Genomic DNA, 25,676 nt, shown 5'->3' on the forward strand with positions numbered 1-25,676 from the left:
TCTAGCTTCGTATTAATAAGTCATTGGCCTTAAGGGGACAGTGGGGATGGGGATACTGGGCAGAATGGTGGTACCTCCATGACAGAGCCTTCTGAGCTGTAGAGCGCGGCCAGCACAGATTTCTGAAAAAAATCAAAGAAAACTCCATCACTCCTGACGTCCAGAGGCATATTAGGGTCAGAACAGCCCAGCTCCTCCCACCCCCTCAGCACTCCCGCGTCTCCCATAGCCTGGGAGAGCCTCCTCCTGTCTCTCAACTGGCTCCTGGTCTCACGAGCTCCCACCACCCCTCAGGCTGGAGGGGTGAGGCTCCCAGACACCCTGGGGAGGGTGCCCACTGTGAGGAGGGCAGGGTCTCACCGAGGCCACCTGGAAGGAGTTGTTTGTGCCTCTGTGGTCCAGGTCGTGACACATGCAGGAAATAAACAAGGCAAAGATCTCCATGTCCCTGGTTGGGAGGAGACAGAGGGCACGGCGGTGAGCCACAGCTCCCTCTTCCACAGGAGGGCTGGCTGGAGGAGATGGCCACAAGACGGGGAGCTGCTCCGTGGCCAGTGGCTGAGCTCTTGGCCGCACATGTCCGGGAATCACCTGCACAGGGGCTCAGGAACCTGGGTCCCCTTCTTGGAAAGAGGCCTTGTACCTTTTGCACTGGGCTGTTAAGAGGATCCTGTGAGGCAATGCATGCAAAGTCTGCCACACAGGAGGTGCAGTTCTGTCCCCAGGAAGGGGACCCCAGCAGCTGCCAGACGGGGGCAAGGGCAGCCACTCACTCGAGGTAGTTGGTGAGCTCCAGGTTCTTGTAGAGCAGGTAGCAGAAGTGGGAGACAGAAAAGGCGTGCATCCAGTTGTGGTAGGGGGGATCCCGGTAGCCCTTCTTCACCATCAAACAGAACCTGGGGGTGGGGAGAGGGCAGCACATGGGCCTCAGGCTCTCCTCCTCCAGCAAGCCCTCCAGGCTCTGTCCTGCCCCATTCCTTCCCTTTTCTCAAGGTTCCCAGTGTCTGTGAATTGCCTCTCACTGGTGGATCCTCCCACCATTACAAGTCTGGGTCTCCCCTAGACATCCTCAGAGGTCCTTCCCAGAGCACAGGGAGCAATGGATGTGAGAGGAGAGGACAAAAGCGGAGGCACAGACAGGGCTGCCGGTACATGGAGTGGAGGGCTGGGGGTACATACCGGGCCAGTGTCGGGCAGTCAATTTTGTAGTTATTGATGAAATTCATGTCCTGCAGCATGCTCAGGATGGCCTGGACAGAGCAGAAGGATGGATCAGAGAGACTGTCAGTTTCAAAATGCACTCCACTCCCCTTGGGAGTGGCCCCACTCCCCAACTTGGCACTTCTTGAAGCCTCCAAAATGTTGGAGTCTTAGAACTTTTAGATCTAAACTTGAGAACCAAAAAATGGTACAGCCAAGCATTCTTGGAGCCATGAACTTAGAAACAGGAGATCTAAGAACTCTTGGAACCAAGTTCACACAAAGTCTTAGAAAAACAGGGAGGGAGGTGCCAATCCTGAGGCCATCGTTGGTTCCAGTCCAGCCCCTGGGGAGGCCCTGTGGGCCATGCTGGCAGACCACATGCCCCCTCCATCTCTTGATGACTGTCTTGCCAGGACTTTCCTATGCACATCTAACTTCGATCTCTGGCTGTCCATCCTCCACAGTCAAGCGGGGCGAGCCAGCTCACCATGGAAGTGTCATCCTCGGGCAGAGAGCGAGGAGTGTATGTGAAACTGGCAAAGTTGGAGTCAATGGCAGCCACAGGCTGGATCCCATCGTGGAGAAGTTTGGTGTACTCGTCATCAGAGACCTGGAGGGGAGCGGCCAGGGCATTAGAAGACAGCCTCTACCCCATCCAATGTCTTCAACCTCAAATGCCCACAGTGGCGGGGACCTCCCACTCGAATGCACCCCAGTTGGGTCTTCCATGGGTTGTCACTGGGCAGGAGAACACCATCCTCCCCTTGCCATCCTGCAGCCAACCTACTGCGCCTCCTTGCCTGGGCCAACCCTCATCTGTAACCGCCTCTCCTTGTTAAAGGCAAAGAACACCGCTTCTTGACACCATGGTGGCCTTCCACAGACAATAACTCAAAGATTCCTTCTTTGGGGAGGACCATCCCAGAGCCAATCCTTCCTGCTACAGTTTTGACCCCAGCCACAAAGTCTGCGGCCTTTTGGTTTGGACACAGAGGAGAGGAAATGTTCAAATGAACAATGACCATCACATACTCTGAACTAAAGTTCCAGACAGCTTGTCTTGCACAGGGTCTGGGGATGGGACTGCCTAGGACTGCAGGACCACTGTTCCTAAGGGAGCTGTGGGAGGACCCTGAGTGGGCTTCCCAGCTGTCAGCAGTTCCCAGGATGGGAATTATCCCTGGACACGGGGAACACCTGGCTGAAACATGCTCTCCGCTGGGCTGCGTCTTGCTGCCAGCTTTAGGGCTGAACCAGAAATTGCTTTGCAGAGAGGCTGCCCCGAAGGAGAGCAGTAAAGCAAAAGGCCAGGCACTGCTCTTATCTTCAGGAGAGGGTGATCAGAAAGCCCAGCCTGATCCGGGGCACCAGAGGATTCATGCAGCTAGGGGAGGAACAGGGGGACTACAGGGGACCCTGGGGCCCTGAGAACGAGGGTAGAAGCTCTGTGCAGGGCTCACCTTCATGTGGTACATCATCATCTCATTGGCCAGGTGGCTGCGATACTGCGCCTCATTCACTTTCTTGTATAGAAGGGACTTGTGGGGGAGAGAGGGAAAGATAGGGCTCAAGCAAGGTGGCTGTGAAATACCCAGGACCAGGACAAAGGGATCAGATAGAACCTCCCCCAACTCCTGTCCCATGCTGGGCCCAGTCTGAGCCTTCAAGCTCCAGCCCAGAGTAGCAAGCCCTCTCCAACTTTCATCCAGACCTGCCCTTGCTCCTCCTCCCCAGGGCCTCTTAGCACTTGATCTAGCACTTTGCATGCTCTCCTGAGCCTGCCCCAGCTTCAATGATGGAGCCTGAGGCCCTTAATGGAGAAAGAGAAGCAAGGAGTGGGGGATAGCGTTAGAGATCTAAGAGTTGGATTCCCGGGTCAGAGCTGCCAGCTGTGGACAATGAGACCCAACATATCCCCACAAGAAGCTAAAAAGGGGCTCGAGTTGAGGTTGCTTTCGGAAAAGGGGGAAATAAAACAGGTCTCCCATAGTCCTAGGAGGCTAACTGGACAGGATTGGAAATAGTATCCCCAATTTTCTGATGGGAAACTGAGGCCAGAAGTGACCAGTAGGTAGTGAAGACTGCACAGCAACCCAGCAGCAGGGCTCTGAGCCCCAGGGGCGGGCACAAACCCATTTGGACAGAGCAAGGAGAGCCACTGTGGAGAGGAGAACAGAGGGTCCTGCCCCTGTCCCGCTCACATGGGCAATGCTGATGCCGCAGTAGATGGAGAAGGCTGTAGCCAAGTCTTCATCAAACTTGCTGAACCATGGTCCGTTGATCTTGTTCACCAGCTCGGCCACACCGATTACCTCTGGGGACCAAAGAGGAGCTAGGATGAGCCAGTGGATGTGTCCGACGATCTGTCCGCCCAGGGTATCCTCAAGGGACATCACAGGCTTGGGAAACCCCATCCCTTCGGCCCGGGGATGCTAGGGTGGTAGAGACGGCTTGTGGACCTTCTGCTCGGCTCCGCCCCATCCTCTCAGGCCCCGCCCCAGCCCTCTTCCGGAGCCACCACAACCCGCACCCTGGTTCTCGTTCTTGATGGGGAAGCAGAGGATGTTGCGCGTCCGGAAGCCGGTGCTGTCGTCCACGCCTCGGTAGAAAAGGGGATGTGCATAAGCATCTGGGATGTTCAGGATCTGGCCGGTGGTCGCCACATGACCCGCGATGCCCTGGTCAGCGGGGATGCGGATCTCATAGCTCTGCCAGGACAGGAATGGAGTTGAGAGGAGGGTTAGTGGCCGGTCACAGAGCGGACGATCAAACGTAGGGCCTGCTCCCCCGAGGACTCCCGGCCCCCAGGACCACGGCCACACCCTCCCTCCACGCAGCCCTGCCTCACCTCATCTTCCACCACGCCCCCATCGAACACCTTGGCCACCAGCTCGTTGTGATCCAGCAGGAACACAGAGCAGCTGTGGAGAGATGGCGTTGGTCCACAGGGCCCTGACACCCCTCTGTGCTGCTGCTGCTGCTGCTGCTAAGTCGCTTCAGTCGCGTCCGACTCTGTGCGACCCCATAGATGGCGGCCCACCAAGCTCCACAGTCCCTGGGATTCTCCAGGCAAGAACACGGAGTGGGTTGCCATTTCCTTCTCTGTGACCACCTCTCAAATCTCAGGACTTGAGGTGAAGCCTAGATTTCTGAGGCCTGGAGGGGGTGACCTATGGTGAGACTCTCCTCAGGGCTAGCTGACTCCAGACATTAGTTCAGATGGATAATTTTTTTTTTTTTGCTAGCACCTACCATGTACCAGACACTGTATTAAGAGCTGAGGACCCACGGCCTGCAAAGCAAGCAGCGTGCCTGCTGTCATTGGATGTTACAATCTAGTGAGGGACACAAGCCTGAAATTAAAAATCACGCAAGACTTGGGTCCCGCAAGAAGGCAATGGGGGGGACGTCCCTGATGGTTCAGTGGTTAAGACAACATGCTTCCAATGTAGGGAGCGTGGGTTCAGTCCCTGCTTGGGGAACTAAGATCTCACATGCTGTGCAAGCCAAATAAATTATGACGACAACAGAGGGGGGAAAAAGAGGGGAGGAAAAGAGAGGTTGATGACTGAGGGCCAGGGCCTCTCTCTCTCTCCCCACTCCTGGGTGGATTCACTCACATCTCAGCATTGCTGAGGTTCCTGGCCTCTGTGATGATCTCCTGGAGCAGCACGGAGACGTCATCTGCCGGATGGAGAAGCGTGGGGGGCAGTAGTGAGACAGGCTGGAGTGCTGACAAGCCTGCCTGCCTCCCCTCCTCAAAACACCAGTCCCCCGACTCCCACCCCACAGCCAGGCAGGGAGGAGGGCAGTGCACTCACCCAGGTGAGTGAAGAGGTTCTTCGCCACTTGGAGAAGAGCCTGGAATGGAGAACAAGGAGATCACAGGGACTCAGGTTGCAGGGGTTCACCCTCTTCAGCCCCCTGCCTCCGTCAGCCTGAGGGTCTTCTCATTCTTTCCCTAGGGCTCACGGGACAGGCCGGAGACTGAGAGAGTCTAACTGCATCATTTGGCTCTAAGGGAAGGAGTGGGAATTCTAGCCCTAGGGAGGGTGAGCAGGAAACCTGAGTGTCACAGGTGCGGTCCCCTGGGACTCTAGCCATCCAGACGTTGTTGTGATGCCCAATCCGAACACTAGAGGGTGGTCGCATACTGGGCCAGCAGCCAGAGGTGCTGTCCTGAGGAGCTCCAGTTCTCCTCTTTCAGAGACTTCCAGGGGCCTAGGTAGTCTCCCCACCACTGGCCCCAAAACCCATGGGCTTTTCCCTTGCAGATGACTCTCTGGGGCTGAGAGCTGGGGGAACTGGCCCCTGAGAGCGGTCAGGGCAGCCCACGCACCTGGCACTCACACTTGAGCTTCTGCTCCTTCTGGAAGGCCAGGGTGCTGGTGAGCACCGTGCTGGTGTAGTGGAAGCAGTGCTGGGTCACGCGCTCGTCCTGGTCTGTGAACCTGCCGGGGCAGGGTGGCGGGGGTCACCGCAGAGGGCAGACCACAGACTGCTCTCCCCACTCCGCCTCCCCTCCATCCCTCCAGGAAGCCCCTCCAGAAACCCACCAGCTCACCTCACCCCCCTCTGCTGGGGCCGCTCACCACCCAGCGGCCTGGGCCAGCTTCCACCTCAGACTGGGGGCTTCTGGGGAGTGGGCTCTAATCCTCCTCTGCCCCAAATGTGTTTTCCTCCTCAGACTATTGCTTCTCAAAGCCAGAGACTTCTCAAAGTCTCCCTCCTCTGACTTCAGATTTACCCAGACTGAGGCTGAGTCTTTCCCCTCAGACTGGAGACCCGCCCGCCCGCGGGCTATGTATTCTCCTGCCCCTCGCCTCCAACCTCAGGTAGGGGCGGTGCACTGCCCTGTCTCATCCAGCTCCTACACTGTCCTCCCTTCCCTGGAAACTGCAGGCCCCGATTTGGTGCCCCCACAAGTCCTGAGGTGGTTGTGGGCAGGGCAGGGCCCATATCATATTCACAGAGCTGGCGGGCATCTGACAAGATTGGCCTGAAATCCTGAGGAAGTCATTCAATCCAGCCACCCAATGATTTGTCACCAGGGAGCTTTGTGGGACTTGGGCTGGGGTGGGACCTGGGCTGTGGACGTGGGTAAGCCTCTCTAGATGGGGAGCATGGGGAGGTGGAGTATTCCTCAGAGACTCTGACCATTTCTCAGCCCCCAGATTTCCCTGCCAAGAGCCCTCCCCATTTGGGGGCTACCTGCAGCACTCCTCTCTGCTGGGGTATCCCCCACTCATGCTTGCCATCCAGTGATTCGGGTCTAGACCCCAATCCCCACCGCGCTGTGTCTGTCTCCCCACCTGCCTTCTCACTGCATTTGAGGCCCCTTCACTTGGTCCCGCCCACCTCTCTCCCCTATTCTATGGGCGTCTGAGCCTCAGCCAGAGTAAGATGCTCATCATTCTGAGAAAATCTCAGGCTCTTTCACACCTTCATGCTTTTGCTCACACTGTTTGCTCTGCCTAGAATACCTTTCCCACCATCCCCGCTCTGTGACCTAAAAATAAACATCGAGTCTTGAAGCCAGTCTTGAACTCTGACTGTATCACCCCCTGTCCAGTGCAGAGCCTGGTACAGGCGAGATGTCTGCAAAGTGTTCGCTAAAGTCTTAGATGTACCTCGTCCCCTGCCACCAGCCTCATCGCACTCCCAGATGAAGGGACGTTCTCAGGGTTCCGGGCTGCTTCTCTACAGAGCCTGCTCTGAGCTGAGCACCACCTTGGCTCATGCAATTATTCAGCACTTACTTCCTGAAAGATGTGGAACCTAGAGATGACCTTGTCTCTGCCCTGAGCCTCAAGGCTGTCACCCAGTCCCCATCTCATTTCCCTTCTGATATTTCCTCTCCTCCAGGTCCAAGACCATCTCAGAACCCAGGCTGGCAGCCAGAGGCCACAACCCTTGCTGGACTTCCCACTCTGCACTCTCCCTCACCAAAGGCCTACCCAAGGCCATCCAGCCAGCACAGGGTCAGACACACTAGGGATTCAATGTGTGCTTACTGAATGGCACAAATGCTCCCACACCAGGATGCTCACCAGTTCCCCATGACACAGACCCCCATCCTCCCCACCTCAATTAGTCCTGCCTTGTTCCTGTCTTCATTTCCCCAGGCCTCTATGCTGGCAGGTCCTGCTACTCAGACCTGACTCCCAGATCTCTGCTCCACCCCTGCAGACACTGTCCTTGGGCTTCTGACCTCTCTAGTCCCAACATCTCTAGTCTCCACTTCCTGCAGGAGCCCTGATGCCTCAAACCCAGCTTGCCAATTTGGGCCCCAGGGGCCAAGCATTTTGTCAGCATCTCTCTGCATCCTGGAATCAGAATGCAACCCCTCACCTGCCCACTACTCCCTACTACTGGGCATGCTGGACCAACTGTGGCAGCATTCACATCCTAAATATGCCCCCAGGACAGATGTGGCTAATCACAGCACTGTTTCTCACTAAACTAATACAATGCTTCAGGCAGCAATTAATGAGTGGTATCACATGAAATCTGTGATACCACTTCTATACCCCAAATCTGACCTCAGTTCTTGAGACATACTTCCTGACTAAGCCTGTGTACCTGACTCTTGTCCTGTCCACCCTTCTATTTCACATGATTCTTACAGCTGCCCTATCAATGCCTCTGAAGAGCCTCAGCTTAGCCCCACCCCCATGCCTATTCCCTTGAGCCACTGTCCACAGCGTCAGTGATGCTCTGTGGGTCCCAGAGAGTTCACCCATCCTAGAGCACATCGCTCCTCCATCAGTTACCAGCAGAAATGCTAATACAGGGATGGCAAATCGGGGGAAGGCCAGTACCAAAACATGGATAATCCAAACTGTAGGAAGTGGAAACGAGAAGGGGAACTTGTTTGGACCTCAGCATGATTTTACAAAGCCCAATGGAGCAGCAATAAGGGTCTATTGCTCCCATAATCTCCATCTCTTGCACAGACAAACCATTCAGCCCACCACTGCTAGAATAGTATCCCCTGCCCAGTACCCTTCCTACACTGTTATCCGAGTCAAGCCCTGCCCAGCCTCTCAGCTCCATCTCCTGACCCATATCCCTCCACCCAGACTCACAAGTCTCCTCCGAGCTTGTTGAAGGCGCAGGCCAAGGCCACGACCTGGTCAGTGGCCCGGCTGATGACAGGGACACAGAGCATGGCCTGCACCTCACAGCCCAGCATGCTTTGCAGCTGTTGCACATCCTCCTGCAAAGGAGAAGCAAGAGGGGAGGCAAGTCAGGGCAGGGAAGGAAGAACATGCTTCCCTCCCCCGCCCTCCACCACACACTGCAACAGGAGGGTCTGAAGGGCTCAGGCAGGGTGGGAAGTGCTATGACACAGGGTGGGCTAGGAGAAGGTTCCCAGATCTTGTCTCCCCTATTCCTAAGTTGCCCAGGCCCAGAGAACCTGGCCCTGGGGACTGGGCAGAGGGCTCTCCCCTGTATCTTCCCCTGGTCCAGCCAGGCCATGGCTTACAGAGGTGAGATCTTTCAGCTGGATAGACTTCTTGTCTTCCACCACTTGGCCCAGGCGTCCTGTGGTCAACTGAGGGAGTGAGGAGAGCCAGTCAGGGCCCAACTCTTTCCAAGATCAGGCCATGTGAGACCTCTCCCCTCATCAAGTCTGGAAGTTTCAACTACCTCTTCAATCAGTCCAAATCGTGAATGGAGTCAACATTGAGGAATGGGGGTTGGGGGTGGGGGGAGTAGGCTCTTGACCAGAATCCGCTATGAAGGACTTAAGAGTCTTCCCTAACTAGGAGAGAAAAAAGCAGAATCCAAGGATTCTCACTGATCCTAATGGATTCTAAGAGAGCCAAGCCCAGAGATACTCCAACAGAAGTGACCTGGCCCCAGGTAAAACTTCCTGTAGATTGTGAGTGATTTCTCCTAAGGGATCTGATCATGAGAGGTTATGATCTCTCATAACGTTTCTAAGTAGATCTGAAGGTCCAGATAATTCCATCAGATTCCAAGAGATTCTAGTAGATTTCAGTCTCACTGGGCAGATCCCAGGAATGCCTGGTCCGCTTTAACTGCTTTTTCAGACCCTAACACAGGGGACAGACGCAGAACTCACCGGAAAGCTGATCTCTTCCTCCAGTACTTTATCTCCAATGACCTGATGGGCAGAACGACGTGGACTGGTTAAAGGACAGACAAGTTTTTTCCTCTGAGAGACCCAGGTCCCTCGCCCTGCCCCACAGTGGCTCTAGGCCCTCACCTTGCAGGAGAGCTGGAGATTGTCCTCGGATACCAGTAGGAGGCAGCAGCGGGATGCCTGGGTCTCCTGTTGCAGCTGAGAGGGAGGGACACAGCGAGGGGCTGACCTCGCATCTGGGAGATCCCCACTCCCCACCCTCTGCCTTTCTGAGGCTCCGCAGGTAGGTGGAGAAGAGAGGAGGGTCAGGACATCTGAATCTGTACTGAGACGGAGGGCTCAAGAGGACTTCGTCCCGGGAGGAACACAGTGGGAGGGGCACAGGGACTCACATATTGGAGGACTTTGAGCTGCAGGGAAGAGGCGTCCAGGTCGTAGAGCTCCCCTGCGATGGCGGGGCAGGAGTCAGACAGAGGGCCCACAGATTTCCTCCAAGGGCGTGAGCCCTCCAATTCCAACCCCCACCCAGTTCAGGACCTCCTCTTCGGCCGCGGCCCCAGCCAGCCCCCGGCCGCGCCCCAGCGTAGGCCCCGCCCACCCACGGCCCTTCCCACCCGTGGCTCCGCCTTCACAGGTTCGCGCCCCGCCCCTCCCCGCCGCGGCCAGGTCCTCACCGCAAAGCTGCAGAATCTTTCGGTCTTGGTCTGTGTACGCGACCCCACCCTTCTGGTCTCCCACCGCCTCCTCCGGAGGATTCTGGGTCGCTTCCGGGGCCGCGCTGCACTCGCGCTGCTGCAAGGCCTGCACCCTTTTCAGGGCCACCAGGGTCTGGAGCGGGCGGAGCGGTCAGCAAGCCACACGCCCCACCTTTACCGCCCTCGCCACCGTGGGACCTCTAGCCTTGGTTTGAGCCGTTTCCTCTGCCTGCGGTGCCATCGCCCCCCACCCCCACACTCCCGTGGGCTCCCTCTTTCCGCGGAGAGTCCCTCGGTGCATGATCAGATAAATACTGGGTTTGGCTCCACCCCTAGCCCCCAGACTCTTCCAAGGCAAGAACAGGGTCAGATTGCTCTGTCTCTAGAACCCATGGGGAGTCGTCGTTGAGTTCTTGTTAAAGTCACAAAATCATAATCTCAAGGAAGAGCCTGCGTATCATTATGTAGATATTCCTTCTTCAGTTCAGTTGAATCGCTCAGTCGTGTCCGACTCTTCGCGACCACATGGACCACAGCACGCCAGGCCTCCCTGTCCATCACCAACTCCCAGAGTTTACTCAAACTCATGTCCATTGAGTCGGTGATACCATCCAACCATCTCATCCTCTGTCGTCCCCTTCTCCTCCTGCCTTCAATTGTTCCCAGCATCAGGGTCTTTTCAAATGAGTCAGGTGGCAAAGTATTTGACTTGCCTTATATCACTAGTACCCTAAGTAGGTCAGTGCTATCCTTATCCTGATTCTCAGAAGTAAAACTGAGGCTCAGAGAGCTTAAGTGACTTGCTCAAGGTCACACGGCCCAAAAGTGCAGCCCTAGAACCCAGCTCTGTCCATCTCCCTGGCCAGATCATCTTCCCATCAGTTGTAATGAGGGTCTTCAGCAGCCCCCATCCTACACCAGCCCTACCCCCCACTTACATGCTTCTCCACGGCTTGCAGGTTCCACTCCTCATTGTCACTCAGCTGACCACAGTGCACCTGGAGGAGAGGGAGAGGGGAACCAGCTGTGACCTTCCCTAGCCTCTTGTCTCTACCAGAGTGCCCTCCCTATGCTTGGCACACACCTGCCCCCACCAACACATACACACTCCAGTCTGTGGCCTCAATGATAAGTCCATCCTCTGACCAAGCAGATGGCTGGGAAATCCCCTCCTCCAGAAAGCTTTCAAGGGCTAATCCAAAGAAGTGGGATTTTTCTGATCTCTGACTTTTCAGCCACTGTCCCATCTATAGCACAAGCCAGGTGTATAGTGAGAGACAGGGGGTGACCTTGGACCCCCTCTCCATCTCTCAGTCTATGGAGCTTTTCAGGCCCTGATGATAGCATCAGTATTATTAACTTCAGCCTCCCAGCTCCATCCTTTCTGAGTTGGGATTTGAGCCTACCCTAAGTCTGGGATAGGGGAAGAAGTCCACCACTTACAATACATCTGTTGTGCCTATAAGAACTCTGGAGAATGGATGGATAAATTAAGAAATGAGTGAATGGAGTGACAAGGTACTTTGCCTTGCATGTAATTCTCACCAGCCTGTAAGTCAAGCTTCCATCTTTCAGACGAAAGGCCCAGAAAGGTTGAGTGACTTGCCCCAGGTCACAGAGCAGAAAGTGGCAGAGTTGGGACAGCACTGCCCATTCCCTCCCCTTCTCTGCCCACATCTTCCCCTCTCCAGATCCATCTTCATTACCCCACCCCTTGTCCTGTCCCTCTCCAACTTCTCTGTGTCAGCCACCTGGAGTCCCCTCCGCCCATCTCTCATGCTCTGTGAAGTCTCTTCTCCCACCTCCGCTTGGGTGCTTGGTGAAGAAGATGGTGGGGGCGGTGGTTTGTACTGCAGGCCCTGACAGCAAAGCTCCCCACCTGCGTCACCAGCTTCCGGGCACCTACTCAGAGCTGCTCACCACCTGTGGGACTTCCCACAGTGCTTGCACTGGGGTCCCCTCCTTCATCCTCCCACCCTCCACTCAGCAGCCCCTGCCTGCCTGCCTCTGTTCTAGGTCCCCTGCCAGGAGCAGATGGAGAGGAGGAGACCAGCAGGTTCTCAGGAAGCTCACAGCCTGGCTTGGGGGTATGGAGGAGAGCGATATGATGGAGGGGGGTGTAGAACTTCATACCTGGGGAAGAAGAGGGCAGACTGAGTGGGTGGGAACTTAAAGGCTGTGGGAGCTCAGAGTGGGAGAGCACCTGGGGAGCTTCCAAAACTGGCACTGAAGTCTGGGAAGACAAGCAGAGCCCGGAAAGGATGCTGCAGGCAGGAGGCTGTCCTGACAGTGCTGGGTAGTAGGTGGTACGGGGAGCTGAGGACCCAGGCAGGGGTGCCGTCCGTGGTAAAGGGGGAGAGCAAGACTAAGGAATTGGACTTTAGCTTGGTTGTACTGGGGATTCAGGGCAGACTTTAGCATCTGCAGACCACGGTCTACAAGGTAGGGAGAACTGGACGGAGCAAGACTGGAGGCAGGAAGACCCGGAAGGGGCCTGGGCCACCAAGGATCATGTGGAAGGTTAAGCTCCGGATGAGGCTCCACCTATGATTCCCATAAGACAGGTTGTTGAAAGGGGCTGGGAGCATGGCTCATTTGCATATGGTTTACAGAAACATGTTGGCATTTTACTATTAGTAGATGGAGGAGGACATCCTTCTTGTTCCTGCCACCTGGACTCATGTCTCAGACAAAGGGAAGGTTGGGACCCCTCTAGGGCTGTGGGATTGGCAAAACAGCTTGGTCCCAGGACAGAGCTGGGAGGGTGAACGAGCCTCAGAGTGCTGGAGGGAAGGAAGGAATCATGGAATCCTCTCCACCTGCTGGGCTTGCGCCTCCCTGCATGCCTCCTGGGCTGCCTCAGCCCATCCCAGCAAGCACGTGCACAAACACAGGGCACACTTTCATGGAGACCCTCAGTGCCCCCCAACACACACACACACACACACACACACACACACACACACACACACACACACTCACTGTCCCATAGAGATATCAGGCATGTGCATACCTGCACACATACACAGTGCAGCCAAAGACATCCACACACTCACAGTGACTACCATCCACATGCGCACATTCATATCTGTACGCAGGATACTTGAGTTCACATACTGGAGAGCCATGCACACACTTCTGCCCATCCCTGCCCCCTCATGTTAAGCAAACATAATCAGCAGCGCATACACACACACACACACACACACACACACACACACACACTTGGCTCCTTGCCCACCAACAGAACGCACAATTGTACCTACTCTTGATAACTAGGGGGCGGATCTACAACCCAGTGGGAGCTCTCAGGAGTGGGGACCAGGGCGGCAGAGAAGGTTGAAAGCCCAGCAAAGGCCCACCCCTTCACCAAGTTCAACAGAACTAAAGGACACCCCTTCCCCCAAGTAAGGAACTGGTACAGCTGGCACAGCTCAGGGAAAGAGTGGGCACAAATCATACATCAAATGCCAGAGACCAAAGGCTCCCCGCTCCTCAATGGGACTTATTATCCCAGAATCGAAGAACAGAGCCAAAGACTCTGCAAAGAATCTGCAATCAAGTCACTCGAGCTGCGAGCTGCAGGAGCCCAGAGCTCTGCGCAGGATGGCATGTCCCTCAGACAGCCCTCTGCTGACCCCGCTCTCTATCAGGCCCCAGTATTCCTTGCAGGGCTCCCAGGTTTCCTTGCTGTCATTTGCCATCATTTGCAGTTCTCTCTCTGTTTTGCTCACTTGTTTAATGTCCATTGCCCTCACCCCTCCAGACTGTATGGTCTGTGAAGGCAGGGCCCATCTGGTCTGTCTCGGTCACTGCTGCTATGTTCACATAGCACAGTGCCTGGCGGTGCTCAAGAAATATGCCTTCAGCTGATGGATGGGAGAATGGATGGATGGAGGGATGATGAATACAAGAGCAGAGACCCAGAGAGGGGACTGGGGCTTGTTAAGGGAGGAGCTGGGGGGTCAGCCCTCCCAAGTGATCTGCCCTGGGCACTCCCTTTACCCTCTAGAACAGTCCTTGGGATCTGGCAGCAGCGGGGAGGTCTGGGGATGTCTGTGCTGCCTCTCAGAGGATGTGAGCCCCTGTGGCCCCAGGAGCATAGGACAGGGAGGGGCATGGGGCAGCCGGACAGGATCAGCCAGACAGGATGTGTCAGACCTGTATGCTCTGGGGAGGGGGTGTCCTGGAGAAGAACATTTCCACTTGAGTAGGAAGGGCCAGGCTTGAAGGAGAGGAAGATTGCAAATAATCCAAATACTTTTCAAGAGCTCCTCACTGCCCAGGGTGTTTGAGGAGGTGAGCGGACAGTAGTAAGGAACTCCTGGCAGCCACAGGTAGCATCTTGCTCACCAACACGCACCCCACTCCTCAGCCTGGCTGTATCACACTCTTCCCCTCCACACTCCACCACCCTGACTCCGCTCATGCTGGTCCTAGAATATCCTACCCCTTCTTCTCTCCCTGTCCCCTCTCCCTACATCCCAAAGTCCCACTCAAATACTGTCTCCACTGCGAGGCACCCCTTGGTGCTCCAGCATTGTTTCATTTGGCCAGTGGTGGTCTGAGGGTGGCCCTGCCTTCCCCGGGACTGAGCTTCCAGAAGGCAGGAATGAGTCCGCCTCCTCTCTCTGCCTCAGCACCTGTCCTGGGGCAGGCAGGGCCCAGAGCAGAATTTTGCTTGGGTGCCATAAATTTAAGTGATCTGACCAATCCCGGTTGCCAACACACAGAGCCTTTCCTACCCCCAGGAGAGGGCTGAAACCTGAACTCCTGGTCAGACATGAGCCATGGTGAATAGCGGTCACAGCAATCATCCTTCCTGTCCACAACACAACAACCTTCCAAGCATCTTGCCATTGTAGGAGCTGCTTCCTTACTGGCCCAGCTGTCACAGCCCCCGACACAGGAAGTCCTTCTAGGAACTTGGCACCCCAGACCCCTTTCCCTCAACAGAGGTGGGCGACCAAGCCATCACCTCCCATGCCCCACCTCTGCGCAGTGTGCCTAACCCAGGTCCTCCTCCAAGCTACCAGCTCTGGGACAGATGGGGACCAGAGGAGGGAGGCAAGCGGCGCTGAGAGCTGGGTGCCAACGGCAGATCCGCTCCCTGCGGGAACAGGAGCTGGGGGTGGCGGAGCAGCTTGCGGGAGAAACCAAGGGGGCCGCCTCCCCCTCCACCAGGCAGATGGGGCTCCGAGGAGACCAAGCCAAGTGTCCCTTCCTTCCTCTCCTCTCCCCGTGGCCGCCCCCCGCGCCCACCGCGCTCCCCCGCCAGCAGCTCGGGAAAGGTCAGGCGCCTCGGAAACCTTTAATTTCGTTTTAATGAGCTCAGGAGGAGTCCCCGGGCGGGCGCTCCGAAACCGGCTCATTTATCTGTCCGCGCCCTTTACCGAGGCGGTGGTCCCCTCCGCGGAAGTCGATCCCTAATAACGGCGATTTGAGGGCGCTAACCCTTCGGTTCTTAGGACTGGACACAGATTTTGAGGGTGCACTTCCCCACGGACCCTCAAAACCTGTGTCCAGTCCTAAGAGATTGGAGAAACACAGAGCCCGGACCCCGCAAAGCTCACCCAACTCCACAGAGGGAGCAGAAAGCGGGGAGCTCCGCGAGGGGGCAGCAGAGAGCAGGAAGGGCCCTGGCTCTGGGTGCCGGCCCGACTCCCTCCACCCAGCAGCGTCCCTCCTTCCAGCTGAGGCCCCCTCCCCTCCACTCACCCGCCCCAGGAAGCCCGCCCTGTTGCTTGGCATCTGTCCCAGCCTCGGATGTGGGTCTGGCTGGGGCTGGATGCCTTCCCAGGCAGCCCTGCTCCGGGGGCCTCCTCTCCTCAAGCCTCCCAGCTCCAGTCGCCCCCATCTCTGACTGGCTTTCCCACATTTCTCGGCCTGGTCGGTGGTATCTGCACATCCCTCCTCAGTGTCACTTGGTCCTTTCCCACTTGGCTGCATGCATGGCCTCTTGGGACAGTGTCCCCAACCCGTCTTGACTGATGTCTTGGTCAGAGCTGTGTCAAGGCTCCATAAGGTAAGAGTCCAGATGGGGCTCGCACATCCCTCCACAAGTTGCTGATGGGCAGGCAGCATGTTCATCCTGCCCATTCAAGGTGGGGCAGAGGACTCCTCCCAGACCGCGTTTTCCCCATCTCCACCCCAACTTGCTGTTCAGCACACACACACACACACACACACACACACACACACACACACACACACCAGTGGGGCTCCGTCCAGTGCACCCTCCCTTGCTCCCTCCCCTATTCTCTTCCCCATCCCACCCACAACTGCTCTTACCAAGATGACAGCTGCCACAGCCCCGGCCTCCTTGTCCACCAGCGGTATGACCAGCACTGAGGGGGAGAGGGCAATGAGGTGGTCCCGTGGGGCCAGTGAGGCTCAGAGGTACTGAGCCAGGACCCAGGGAGGAAGACAAAGACACAGACAGGGAGAGGCTAGGACAGAGACACAGAGAGACCCAGAGACCCGGAGAGACAGAAAGATGGGTCCTGAGGCAGTGACAAAAATGACCGCAGCGACGACCCCTGCACAGAAGGAAGTCCCCGCTCTCGGCAACTTTCTCATGATCCTCCCAGCAACCCTGGGATGGAGGGAGGCAGGTTAAGGCTGAGCACCCCTATTTTACAGATTGGGAAACTGAGGTCCAGAAAGGGGAAGTGACTTGCCCAAGATCACACAGCAAGTCAGGTCTCCTGACTCCCAGTCTTGTGCACTTTCCACATCGAGACAGAGGACAGAGACCTAGAGAGACTGAGACACGAAGCAGAGAGACATGCGGACAGGGGGCATGGAGAGGAAAAGAAAGATAACAGAGAGTGACAGAGAGTGTGACAACTACAGCCCATCTAACCACCAGCACAAGCAACACCCCCTCAAGGTAGGTTCTGTTGTTCCCATTTTACAGACCAGGAAATTGAGGTTTAGAGAGGTTAGTAGCACAATAGGGAGAGAATTAGATGGCGGGTTTGCTAGAAACACAGAGCAAGAGAAAGGAGACAGAGATGGAGACAGGGATAGAAGACAGATATGGTCTGGGGAGCAGGGGACACAGTCCCTCCCTGCCCCTGCCCTTGCCCCGCTCCCAGCCCTTACCTTGGGTGTCAGGAGCCAGTGGAGCCACCAGCCTTGCCAAGGGCTTCCCAGGCAGGTCTGAGGGGCCCAGTCCATTGCAGCCCAGCCGCTTCCGGGAGATCACAGCCTCTCTGAAAAGAGGATACGATTCTACCTCTCAGTCTCTGGGCTTCCCAGGTGGTGCTAATGGTAAAGAATTCGCCTGCCAAGCAGGGAACACAAGAGATGAGGGTTCAATCCCTGGGTCGGGAAGATCCCATGGAGAAGGCCCTGCAATCCACTCCAGTATTCTTGCCTGGAGAATCCCATGGACAGAGGAGCCTGGAGGGCTATGGTCCATAAGGTTGCAAAGCGTCGGACACTACTGAAGCGACTCAGCACGCACACTCAGTCTCTGGGTCAAAGAGGAACAGTCCCCAGCCTGGGGACACACAGTGGGCTGGACTCTGCACATCTGTGAGAATCTGGACAAGCTGAGCTGCTGCACGGTGGATATGACGAAGGCAAAAATCAGTCTCAGGAGAAAAGGGAACCCTCCTGCACTGTTGGTAGGAATATAAATTGATACAGCCACTATGGAAGACAGTATGGAGATTCCTTAAAAAACTACAAATAAAACTGCCATATGACCCAGCAATCCTACTCCTAGGCATATACCCTGACGAAACTGAAAAGACATATGTACCCCAGTGTTCACTGCAGTACTATTTACAACAGCTAGAACATGGAAGCAACCTAGATGTCCATCGACAGATGAATGAACAAAAAAGTTGTGGTTCATATACACAATGGGACTATTACTCAGCCATAAAAAGGAACAGATCTGAGTCAGTTCTAATGGGGTAGATGAAAGTAGAGCCTATTATACAGAGTGAAGTAAGTCAGAAAGAGAAAGATAAATATCATATACTAACACATATATATGGAATCTAGAAAGATGGTAGTGAAGAATTCATTTGCAGGGCAGCAATGGAGAAACAGACATAGAGGACAGACTTATGGACACGGGGAGAGGGGAGGAGAGGGTGAGATGTATGCAGAGAGTAACAAGGAAACTTACATTACCATATGTTAAACAGATAGCCAATGGGAATTGTTGTATGTTTCAGGAAACTCAAACAAAGGCTCTGTATCAACCTAGATGGGTGGGGTGGGGAGAGAGATGGGGAGGAGGTTCAAGAGGGAGGGGACATATGTATACCTATGGCTGATTCATATTGAGGTTTGGCAGAAAACAACAAAATTCTGTAAAGCAATTATCCTTCAATTAAAAAATAAATTAATTAAAAAAAAAATCAGAGTCTCAGACCCTGACTCTGCCCTCCCCACGCAGAGGAGCAAGCAGCTACAGTCTGGCCTCTGGTGCCTCCTGCTGGTAGATATGGGAAAGGTCCCTTCAGGGTACAGCACAAATCTCACAGAGCAAGTAAAAGCCAGGGCTCAGAGCTAGGCTGTCTGGGTTAAAGCCTGCCATAGCTACCACTTGATTTTGGGCAAGTGACCTAACCTCTCTGAGCTTTCCAGGGAGATCTGGGGTGGAGAGAGTAGAAATTGAAACATCAGAATCTTCAGAAAATCATCTGGAGCAACTTTTGGTGCTAAGCACAGGAGGGGGACTCCAGAAGTTTATTAGGCAAGGTTAAAGTGTCTGCCTCCAATGCGGGAGACCGGGGTTCGATCCCTGGGTTGGGAAGATTCCCTAGAGAAGGAAATGGTAACCCACTCCAGTATTCTTGCCTGGAGAATCCCATAGATGAAGATGCCTGGTAGGCTACAGTCCACGGGGTCGCAAAGAGTCAGACACGACTGAGCAACTTCACTTACTTTACTTACTTATGTGCATATTAAAAAGCAGTGACATTACTTTGCCAACAAAGGTCTGTCTAGTCAAAGCTATGGTTTTCCAGTAGTCATGTATGGATGTGAGAGTTGGACTATAAAGAAAGCTGAGTGCCGAAGAATTGATGCTTTTGAACTGTGGTATTGGAGAAGACTCTTGAGAGTCCCTTGGACTGCAAGGAGATCCAACAAACCAATCCTAAAGGAAATTAGTCCTGAATATTCATTGGAAGGACTGATGCTAAAGCTGAAACTCCAATCCTTAGGCCACCTGATGCAAAGAAATGACTCACTGGAAAAGACTCTGATGCTAGGAAAGATTGAAGATGGGAAGAGAAGGGGACGACAGAGGATGAGATGGTTGGATGACATCACCGACTAAATGGACACAAGTTTGAGTAAACTCTGGGAGTTGGTGATGGACAGGGAGGCCTGGCATGCTGCACTCCATGGGGTTGCAAAGAGTTGGACACAACAGAGCAACTGAACTGAACTGAACTGATGTGCCCATGAAGTCCAGTCAACTTACATAGATGAATTCCCAATGATCCCATAGATTAAATACTATTATCTTTTCCATTTTTCATGTGGAGAAACTAGTGTGCTGAGAGGTTAAGTAACTTGTCCAAAGTCCCACAGCTAGCAAGAGGTAGAGCCTGGATTGAACCCAGGCATTTGGCACCAGGGCCCATACTGCTAACCAGTACGCTTGAGTCTTCCTAAAGACCAGAGAGGACTGAGGCTCCAATGGGGACTCATGTGAATGTCCAGGAGGCCCGGTGTGATGGGGGCAGGGGTGGGAACTGAGACAGGGGAGCCTGTGGTAGGAAGAACGAGCTTCTCTCTGCCTTCACCACACATCCCTGCCCCCAACCCAGCCTCTGGCTCCTCCTGCTTAATAAAGCTCCTGAGTTTTCACCAAATGTCACTCCCTGGTGATTAATTGTCCTGGGTTCTTCATCCCTCATGCTGCCTCCGCTTAACTGTGTTTGTAGGAACTGCCTGGCCTGGAGAGAAGAGGCGCATGCAGGGCTGGGACTCTGGTGTGTGCAAGTGGGGTCACTCATGGGAGCCCAGCAAAGGTCAGGGGAGGAAACGAGAGGGGCAGTCTGAGAGTCCCCAGACCAGGTCACAGCAGCTGGAGAAACTAAGGACCAAAGAGGCTGAATGCCTCAATCAGGGTTATGCAACATTCTGGATCCAACCCATTCGTTCCTGGTTCCTTGGTTCACATTCTACGATGACCACTGGTGTCTCCCACCTTCCAGCCCTCACACCTGGACCTTTAGGTTTCTGGAGGGCCGGATTCCAGTTTTGAGCTGTCCAATTGTGCCAGTCACCCCAGGAAGGAACAGGGATCTAGGGTGGCAGGAGGCAATGGCAGCCATGTTTCCGAGTGACTAAGGTGATAAAGGCTGCGGCTTCGTGGAGACAGGAACTGGCCTTGTTGACCCTCAGCCAGACCCCTTGTAGCGGACCCCACCCAATCACTTGGCTTCAGATAAGCTGGTTATCGGTCAGCCACCAGGTGGCGCTGGTCCCTGCACTGCTGGTCAGTAAGTGCTGCAGCTTCATCTCACTGACCCCTGACTCCTCTCTTCCCAACCCCCAGACTGTAGGGTGCCCTGGCTTCTCTCCTTCTACCTCCCCACTCTGCCCTCAAGCAAGGACCCTGATGAAGGAATTGCCCCGAGCTTTTCTTCTCTTCTGTACAAGACTCCCCTTCTGTGCTCATGGTCTCATGACTCTCCAGCCCCCAATCTCTTAAGCTCCAGGACTCAAAGTCCGGCTGAAGGCCTTCCCCGGGTGTCCCTGAAATAGTCAGACACTCCCCCAGTCCTGATCAGAACTTATTCTCTCCACCGCTTCCCTGGAAATAGCACAATCATCCACCGGGTCCCCTGCAGCTTATCCTCAAACTGTCCTGGGTGTCTCCCTCTTTCTCACCTCCCCATCCAATGGGTGAGTCACTGCCCCTGCATCTCCACAGCTCTCCCCTGCTCTCCATTCCCAAGCCACTGCCCAGCTCAAATAGACACCTCTTGCCTAGACCTGCAGCAGCCTCTCTCCTCGCTTCCTGCCTCCTGTCGGGTCCCTTAAATCCAGCCCCCAGCAGAGTCAGGGCAGCTGTCCTAACTGTGGGGACATTCTGCTTAAAGCCATCCCACAGAGTATTTGTTTATTCCACAGAGTCCCTCTGGCTCAGGTTTGGTACCGAGGACCGAGAGAAGAAGAGGAGTCATGGTGTCATCCAGCAAATGAAGTACAGACTCATGCCTGAGTGAAGAGATGGGAGCCCTGACGAAGGAAGGAAGAGCAGGCTCCCACTGACCTGGGTACAGGACGGAAGTGGGATCAGAGAAGGAGAAGGCTTCCTGGAGGAGGACATGCCTGAGTTGAGTCTTAAAGGACACACAGACATTATCAAGGCAGACAGGAAAGGAAGTGCAGGTGGAGGGAACTACATGGCAAAGGCTCAGAGGAAAGAAAGAATGTGTGTCTGCTGGATGGTCCACCAGCGTGGCAGCTGCAGAGGGCAAAACCCTGAGGAACTAGGCTTGATCCTGAGCACAGTGGGAGCCCAGGGACTTGAACAGAACAAGGTGAAGGTCAGGTTCAATTTCAGGCCGATCATGCTGGCTGCTGAGTAAAACTCTCACTAGAAAGGGAGAATCTGAGAGACAGAAACTGGGTCTCACTGAAGGCCTGTAGTCTCAGAGGTCCCTGGAACAGCAAAAGGGAGGCTGGGCTGGGGCAGGTCAGCCTTGACTGGGTCCAGATCTTCCATCAGGCACTGGGCCTTCCAAGGATCTTCCACCCTCAGGAGTCCCCCTCCACACCTCGGAACTTTGCTCTGTAACCCACCCTCTCCTGGCTGGCCTCATCCCAGAGCCCTGGGCAGGGCTGTGCAAGGCCATGCTCACCTCAACCCACCCTGCTATCAGCCCTTTTCTGCTGCCTCACCCTTCCCAGAACTGCTGACCCCCTAGAGGTTTCAAAGATGTTGGAAGTGGGTAGGGGACTCCAAGGCTGTGTCTCCTCCACCCAGTCAGGGCTTGGGCTTCATCTACTGCTCACATCCCCCGTCTTGTCTGCCTGCCTGTGTGCCTGCTAAGTCACTCAGTCATGTCCGACTCTCTGAGACCCTATGGACTATAGCCAGCCAGCCTCCTCTGTCCATGGGATTCTCCAGGCAAGAATACTAGGGTGGGTTGCTGTGCCCTCCTCCAGGGGATATTTCTGACCCAGGGATCCAACCCGTGTCTACTGCAGCTCCTGCATTGCAGCAGGCGGATTCTTTACCGCTGAGCCACCGGGGAAGCCCCCCATCCCCCATGACGTCCCCTCAACTCAGCGCCCCCGCCCTGCCTCCTCTCCCCTCCTGACTGCCCCCTCCAACCAGGATGATGTTGGAGGGGAGGGAATGTCACAGCCCCGGGGCCAGCTGTCCAGATTGAAGGCTAATGACTCAGGCCTGGTGCCGGGGTGGTCATGGGCTGCCCCAGTGAAGATAAAGACAGATGGACACAGAGTCGGGAGAGGAACGGGCGTGGATTTTATGACGGTTCCGTCCCTTTAACAACTATTTGCTTAGCGGAGGGTAGAGGAAAAGGCTCTCTGTTGGTGGGGTCAATGGCCTGGAAAGAGCACCAGGCCCTCTTCCACTCCTCTGAGCCCCTTCTTAGGTCAGGCCCCCCTCCCCTGACGGAGCCCCCCACCTCATCTTCACTCTCATCTTTCATCCCTCTTGGAGACAAATTATGATTCAGGCCAAGACCCCAATCCTCCTTTCCATCTCCCTCTCCCTCCCACAGAAAGTGAGACTCCAGGGAGATGGGAACAGACTGTTCTCCGTGTCCCTTGAGATCAATCAGAGGGACAGATGGATTCTGCAGTGAGTGGGGACCCGGTCAACTCTGAGGAAGAAATTTCTCTCAAGGTTTGGCCCCTGGCCCCCCACCCCCACCCCCCCAGACGGTGGCAGAGGGAGACAGCCAGCTGGGACTGGGGTGGGCGGTGTCTCCACTTTAGTCAGAAAGGCTTTCACTGTACTCAGCAGGGAGTAATCAGAGGCTTTAAGATGGCAGGAGACACAATGAGAAGAGGACTGAAATAGGCTGATTGAGATTGAGGCGGGGCACGGAAGAGAGAGGAGAAGGCTTCCAGGAAGCCTCTCACCCAGGCAGCCCTCCAGGATTCTCCCTCCCCAGCCCTGAAGCGCACCCCCACTTGCAGCCTCAGGATTCCGAGCGGCAGCCCTCAGACGTCACAGTGCCCCAGCTCAGCAGCGCACAGAAGCATGGACTGAGGCCCGGGGAGACAGCAAGAGCCTGTGACGGCAGCCATGCTGTCCTGGCTCCCAGCCCAGGGTTCTTCTCGTGGACAGACCCATCCCCTAGGGAGGCTGCCAAGGCCCAGACATCTTTTTTGGAAAACTGAATCCTCCTTAGTGCTGGGGATCTATGGAGTAGGCTTCCTAGTGGCCCTAGGGCTGGGCCCTGGCAGAGAAGGGAAATGGGCTGGTCCGGGTGGAGAAGGTACATGGAAGGACTTCGCGGGGGGAGGAGACAGCCCAGCAAGCGCAAGGAGGCAGGGAACCCAGGACACACGAGGGGATGAAACGGCATCTGTGAGCGCGCGGAGGGGTGCGGGGCATCACGGGAAGGGCTGGGTAGCTGGTGGGGCCGCCTCACTCCCCCCGGCCCATCTCCACCCTCCTCCCCACACCACCCAGGGCCCTTATCTGTGTTTATGATCCGCCTTCACTTCACACCTGCTGCTGTTTGCCAGCCCTGCCGGCCCTCCACGGTTTCCTGGAGGAGCACCCCCTCCACTGGGCATGCCCAGCACTCAGGCTCCACCTTGGGCTGGGGCTGGTGCCTGGTCTCCCGACGGTGCACCAGAGGGCCCTTCAGAGAGCCACAGAGGGCACCTTTGGAAGGGCCCTGGAAGGGAAGTAATTTTCTCAAGGTCACCCAATGAGTAAATGCGTTGGGACGTGGGGGTGGGGGGCAATCAGCAATCATTAAACTCCTACTGTATGCTGGCCCTAGGCTAAGCCCTGGCATCTATGATCTCATTAAGCCCATAGGCAGGGCCCACTGTTATCTTCATTCTGTAGATGAGAAAACAGGTTTGGAAGGGGCCCCAGTGGGACAGGGATGGGTCAGGGCTAGAATCCAGGCCTGTCTGACTCCCATTCAAGTGCCCTTGCCTCTTCCACAAACCTCTGTCTCTCAGTCCAAGCCGAGGAGGTGGGCTCACCAGACACACAGTGAGTGGCTGAGTGGGCAGAGCACAGATTTCAAAAGAGAAGACTGGCCTGAACCTTCACCCCCATACTTGCTGGTGGGACGCCCCACCAGCCTCACTGGCCTTGTCTCCTCGGCCTTCTGATGCTGCAGAGGATCTGAGCCCCTCAAAGATGCCTGGACTGCAGCCCCGCCACCCCCACTCCAGCTCACGCAGGCTCAGAAGGAGCAGTGCAGACCCTGAAAGATGCTCCCCTCTTGCCGTCTGAGTCTCTGATCCTGCATCCCTCTCTCAGGAGAGCCTTCCCAGGCTGCCTCGAGGAAACTTACTGGATCGGATAGGCTCATATTAAATAAAGTTCCTGAGGATTAGGGGTAGGGCTCAGAGGAGAAGAGGGGACATTATAGCATTTTTTCCCTTAAGATTCTGAAGACCTCCCAGGCCTATCCTGCCATCTTACAGATGGGACACTAGAAGCCAGAGACGAGCATGGCTGCCTTAGTTCACACAGTCCTCGAGAGGAGAGGTTGTCAAACGATGCTAAAGGGGACAGTGTCACCTACCTGCCCACCTTGTGGGAAAATCAAATGGGAGAAAAGGAGGTGGGAAGCCTCAGACCTATTGGAGAGGCACCATCCTCTTCCATGGGGAAGTGCCAGAGGATAGAACTGCATCAAAGAAGCCACGGTTCCATGTGCCAGGGCTGGGGGCATCTCAGGACCACCAGCACCCCCAGTATTAGGACCTCTGGCATCCCCCCAAAGCAGTTCTTTCCATGGCCTCTGTGACAGGTGTCTTGCCAACCTCAGCTGCTACCTGAAAAAGCCACATCCCTGACTGCTTGACTTGTTGGAGAGGAGCGCTGCCTCCCGGTGACACCCCCCACGGGTGTCCTCTCAGCCCTCCTAGCTCCCGACCCAGTGCTCCCTGGGCCCATGACGCCTCTGCACCACCCAGAAGGCAGTGCTCATATCCTCCTTGGCCTGGCCTCCTCTGGACCAGAGTTCCTGCCCATCCATACTTTCTCATCAGACAAGCTCCATTTCCCTTCTGTCTTCCCTGGACAGCCAGGAGCTAGGATACCGTGTCCCAGACCTGGCTGTGCCTCACACCAAGTATGCGGCATTGGACACGTCTCACGACGTCTGCTCATGTGGAAAACAGGGAGGCTGAATTCAATAGGCTCAGAGGTGCCAAGGGACCAGAGGGCACTGAGCCCGTGTTCCTGAAGTCAGTGATTCCAGTGTTCTACCATAATGAAAACAAAAACAGACATTTAGCACTCATTATGGATACAGTTTTAAGGGCATTACATGTGTTAACCATTTAATCCTCCCAAGAATTCTCCCATAATAGTACTACGAGATGAGTACTATTATTATCGCCAGTTTACAAGCAAGAAAACCGGGGCACAGAGAGGCTGAGTCCCTTGCCCTGGATAGTAAACTGGAGCTGGGGTTTGAACCCAAGCAGCTGGGCTCCAGAAC

General features: G+C 55.4%; 1 protein-coding gene across 2 annotated transcripts in view; it reads right to left on the reverse strand.

Moving 5' to 3' along the window:
* Nucleotides 1-25,676, reverse strand: part of PDE2A (phosphodiesterase 2A) — a 94,832-nt gene that overhangs the window by 4,101 nt on the left and 65,055 nt on the right. For both annotated transcript variants that reach the window (XM_068989401.1, XM_068989402.1), the window contains exons 5-25: nt 17,119-17,228; nt 16,303-16,358; nt 10,950-11,009; nt 9,991-10,144; nt 9,709-9,761; nt 9,440-9,514; nt 9,296-9,337; nt 8,693-8,761; nt 8,292-8,422; nt 5,543-5,654; nt 5,025-5,064; nt 4,824-4,887; nt 4,052-4,124; nt 3,734-3,911; nt 3,405-3,517; nt 2,664-2,741; nt 1,691-1,813; nt 1,180-1,250; nt 774-896; nt 361-448; nt 75-122 (exon numbers count right to left, since the gene is read on the reverse strand). In XM_068989401.1, the coding sequence (XP_068845502.1) occupies nt 75-122; nt 361-448; nt 774-896; nt 1,180-1,250; nt 1,691-1,813; nt 2,664-2,741; nt 3,405-3,517; nt 3,734-3,911; nt 4,052-4,124; nt 4,824-4,887; nt 5,025-5,064; nt 5,543-5,654; nt 8,292-8,422; nt 8,693-8,761; nt 9,296-9,337; nt 9,440-9,514; nt 9,709-9,761; nt 9,991-10,144; nt 10,950-11,009; nt 16,303-16,358; nt 17,119-17,228 (1,861 nt within the window). The remainder of the gene's footprint in view (nt 1-74; nt 123-360; nt 449-773; nt 897-1,179; nt 1,251-1,690; nt 1,814-2,663; nt 2,742-3,404; nt 3,518-3,733; nt 3,912-4,051; nt 4,125-4,823; nt 4,888-5,024; nt 5,065-5,542; nt 5,655-8,291; nt 8,423-8,692; nt 8,762-9,295; nt 9,338-9,439; nt 9,515-9,708; nt 9,762-9,990; nt 10,145-10,949; nt 11,010-16,302; nt 16,359-17,118; nt 17,229-25,676) is intronic.

The sequence above is a fragment of the Capricornis sumatraensis genome, chromosome 16 (assembly GCF_032405125.1).
Source record: "Capricornis sumatraensis isolate serow.1 chromosome 16, serow.2, whole genome shotgun sequence".
NCBI lineage: Eukaryota > Metazoa > Chordata > Mammalia > Artiodactyla > Bovidae > Capricornis > Capricornis sumatraensis.